Raw genomic sequence first — 3,646 nt, forward strand, 5'->3', positions numbered from 1 at the left:
GGACTGACCATTTTATTTATTTTTTATTTTACCTTTATTTTACTAGGCAAGTCAGTTAAGAACAAATTCTTATTTTCAATGATGGCCTAGGAACAGTGGGTTAACTGCCTGTTCAGGGGCAGAACGACAGCTCGGGGGATTCGAACTTGCAACCTTTCGGTTACTAGTCCAACACTCTAACCACTAGGCTACCCTGCCGCCCCACCATAAGAAAGTGATAGTTCTAATCCTGTTTTTAAGCTGTAGAGTGATTACATTTACATTGGGTGGCAGGTAGCCTGGCGTTTCAGTGTTGGTCCAGTAAGCCGGTGAGAAATCTGCCGACGTGCCCTTGAGCAAGATACTATAATGGCATAATGACTCCTGTAAATGGCTCTGTATAAGGGTGTAAATGTAAATGTAAAACATTGTTTACAACAAATGGAAGGCAACAAGTTCATATTTTGGGTTCTGATGGGGTACGACAGTTGATATAAGCTCATAAGGAATAATGGACCCTGTGATCAACTTGAGTGGTTGTTGGCGAGAATCGATGGCCGCCGACTGTATCATATTTATATTCTTAAAATAATCTATTATGTAATTGATTTCAAAGTAAAAAGTGTATGTACCAATCCCAGATTGGAACTCTGTTGTCCAGAATGTTACAGCTTCCCCTCTCCTTCGCATGTCTCCCAGGGGGCCAGATGGAAACAAACATTCACAAGGACACGGATTACCGTCGGCGGCCATTGATTCTCGCCAACCACAGCAAATGTTTATCACAGGGTTCATATAGGCAATAACACTGAAGGGGGATGAGGCTAGCCAAGAGGGGGTTGTCAGAGAAACAAGCAGATGGGAGAAATGAGAAGGCTGTAGTATCAGAGACAGAAGTCTCCCAGGATCTCACTCAGGCACAAATGTAGGATCATTTTACTCCCCCTGAATCCTAACCTGAACTATTATGGGGGATATGCAAAACTGACCCAAAATCAGTTTCAAGGGGCGTTTCTTCCAAAACAATTAACGGGATGCGTCCCAAATGGCACCCTGTTCCCTTCATAGTTCACTACTTTTGACTACAGCTCTATGGGTGGTATTCTGCCAACCTATACTGAACCCCACTGGTTGTTGCTGGATCTTGGATGCTGAGAGGAGAACCACAGAGGACATGTCCATGCAGAGCAGTGGAAAATGAGGTTACTGGCTCCTGCTGATTCTCTCTGTTTGTCTTATTTTCTCTCCTGTTTTATCCCGTTTTCTCTCTCTCTCTCTCTCTCTCTCTCTCTCTCTCTCTCTCTCTCTCTCTCTCTCTCTCTCTCTCTCTCTCTCTCTCTCTCTCTCTCTCTCTCTCTTCTGATCTCTCTCTATCGCTCTCTCTTCCTGTCTCTCTCTCTCTTCTGATCTCTCTCTCTCTTGTTTTCTCTCTCTCTCTCTCTCTCTCTCTCTCTCTCTCTCTCTCTCTCTCTCTCTCTCTCTCTCTCTCTCTCTCTCTCTCTCTCTCTCTCTCTCTCTTCTGATCTCTCTCTCTTGTTTTCTCTCTCTCTCTCTCTCTCTCTCTCTCTCTCTCTCTCTCTCTCTCTCTCTCTCTCTCTCTCTCTCTTGTTTTATCTCTCTCTCTCTCTCTCGCTCTCTCTCTTCTGATCTCTCTCGCTCTCTCTCTTCGGATCTCTCTCTTGTTTTATCCCTCTCTCTCTCTCTCTCTCTCTCTCTCTCTCTCTCTCTCTCTCTCTCTCTCTCTCTCTCTCCCTCTCTTCTCATCGCTCTCTCTTACAATCTTTCTTTGAAATGTGAGAGTCAATTTAAATATCAATGTATGATTGCTAGAAATCCAATCTTGGAAGAATCATTTTTGTCCCCCATAGCATACTCACACGAACCATATGAGACATGGGTTAAGAAGGGAATTCAATCTGTTTGTCTGTTGTCCTGTTTCAACCAGAATGAAATAATAATAACTCCTCAATAATCAATGCATGAAATACCTCTCTGTTTCACCTACATAAACTCTCTCCCACCGTCCTGTTGGCCCTAGTATACTGTACAGTGAGGAAGTCGTCATGCAGAACCACATTTGTGCGTGTCACAATAACACTTGAATGAATCATTTGAATACTGCTGTCCCTACTTATTCTGCCATTAGACAGACTCAGAGTAGCTCTCTCCTTCGTTAACTGTCTTCTTCTTTCACTGCTCCATCTCTCTCCCTCTTTGTCTTTCAGATCCACTAAATCCATCTCTCTCTTAATCTCTTGCTTCCTCATTGCCTGAGTCCCAAATCTCCAGCCCTTTCCCAAAGTGTGCACTTGCACACTTTCCATAATGCATTTCCCAATGGTGAAAGCTCCATCTGGCCAATGTTTACAACAATCCAATCATTTTAAATCCATGACTAGGAGTGTGCAAGTGTGCACTTTGCAAGAAGAGTGCAGAATTGGGACGTAGCCTTTCTATTTAAAATCCAGGGTTGGGCTCAATTTGAATTGAAGTTACTCAGTTCAGGCAGTGAATTAGATTTATTTTTTTCTTTTGACATAAATACCTTTCCTTTTCAGTTTATTAAGAATTCATTGAAAAGAAAATTGATTTTTTTTCCATTTTTGAATTTGAAATTCAGTTTCTGTACTTTCTGAGTTGACTGGCGAAAAAAATGTAAATGACCCCAACCTGCTAAAATCACATCCCAGTGGGCAAAACTGTTTGACTTGACCTCCACCTCACAGATGTACATTTCCACCCCAAACTTGCTAAAATCACATCCCAGTGGGCAAAACTGTTTGACTTGACCTCCAGATGTCCTTTCCACCCCCAAACCCTGCTAAAATCACATCCCAGTGGGCAAAACTGTTTGACTTGACCTCCAGATGTCCTTTCCACCCCCAAACCCTGCTAAAATCACATCCCAGTGGGCAAAACTGTTTGACTTGACCTCCAGATGTCCTTTCCACCCCCAAAATCCCTGCTAAAATCACATCCCAGTGGGCAAAACTGTTTGACTTGACCTCCAGATGTCCTTTTGACTTGACCACCCCAAACCCCTTCTTTCCTTTTCAGACGCAGGAGTCATTGAACCCCAATAACCTGGAGTACTGGATGGAGTCCTTTCCACCCCAAACCCTGATATCTACACGCCAGGTTACGATTCGCTGCTGAAGAGGAAGGAAGCGGAGTTTCGGAGGGCCAAGGTGTGCAAGATTGGAGCGCTGATTGCTGCGGCCGCCTGCACTGTGATCCTGGTCATCGTTGTGCCCATATGCACTATGAAGTCATGAAGTGCTCCAAGTCACACACTTTCCCCGGACCTGTTTATTCTGGCTAATTGTAAAAGGACCGAATACGTGTGAGCTATATGGTATCAGTCCAATTACAGGAGCAGCCCTCTGATTGGCTATGTGGACGTTTGAAGAGTGAGGTACATGTATTGTTTAATGTGAATCTGACCTATGTTCGTGGTATTGGAATCAAGTGTTTTCTACATGATTTAGTTGTTATGCCACGGGATGGGCATTGGTATTAGGAAATCGTCAGTACACATTCAAAATGACTTTGTTCAGAGGGGAATGTTGCAAGTTTGATCCTTTCTATTTATTGTTGCCTATATTTACTTATTGACATTTGTGTATTTATGAAGAAAGACAGACGGTACACAATGCCTACGGTATAT

The 3,646-nt window shown here is 43.3% G+C and overlaps 1 protein-coding gene across 1 annotated transcript in view; it reads left to right on the forward strand.

The window, feature by feature from the left end:
- Positions 1–3,135, forward strand: part of minar1 (membrane integral NOTCH2 associated receptor 1) — a 104,272-nt gene extending 101,137 nt beyond the window's left edge. Inside the window, exon 5 of the mRNA XM_046348857.1 lies at positions 3,037–3,135. Coding sequence (XP_046204813.1) covers positions 3,037–3,135 — 99 coding nt within the window. The remainder of the gene's footprint in view (positions 1–3,036) is intronic.
- The last annotated feature ends 511 nt before the right edge of the window (positions 3,136–3,646 follow it).

This window comes from Oncorhynchus gorbuscha, linkage group LG05 (genome assembly GCF_021184085.1).
Source record: "Oncorhynchus gorbuscha isolate QuinsamMale2020 ecotype Even-year linkage group LG05, OgorEven_v1.0, whole genome shotgun sequence".
Taxonomy (NCBI): Eukaryota; Metazoa; Chordata; class Actinopteri; order Salmoniformes; family Salmonidae; genus Oncorhynchus; species Oncorhynchus gorbuscha.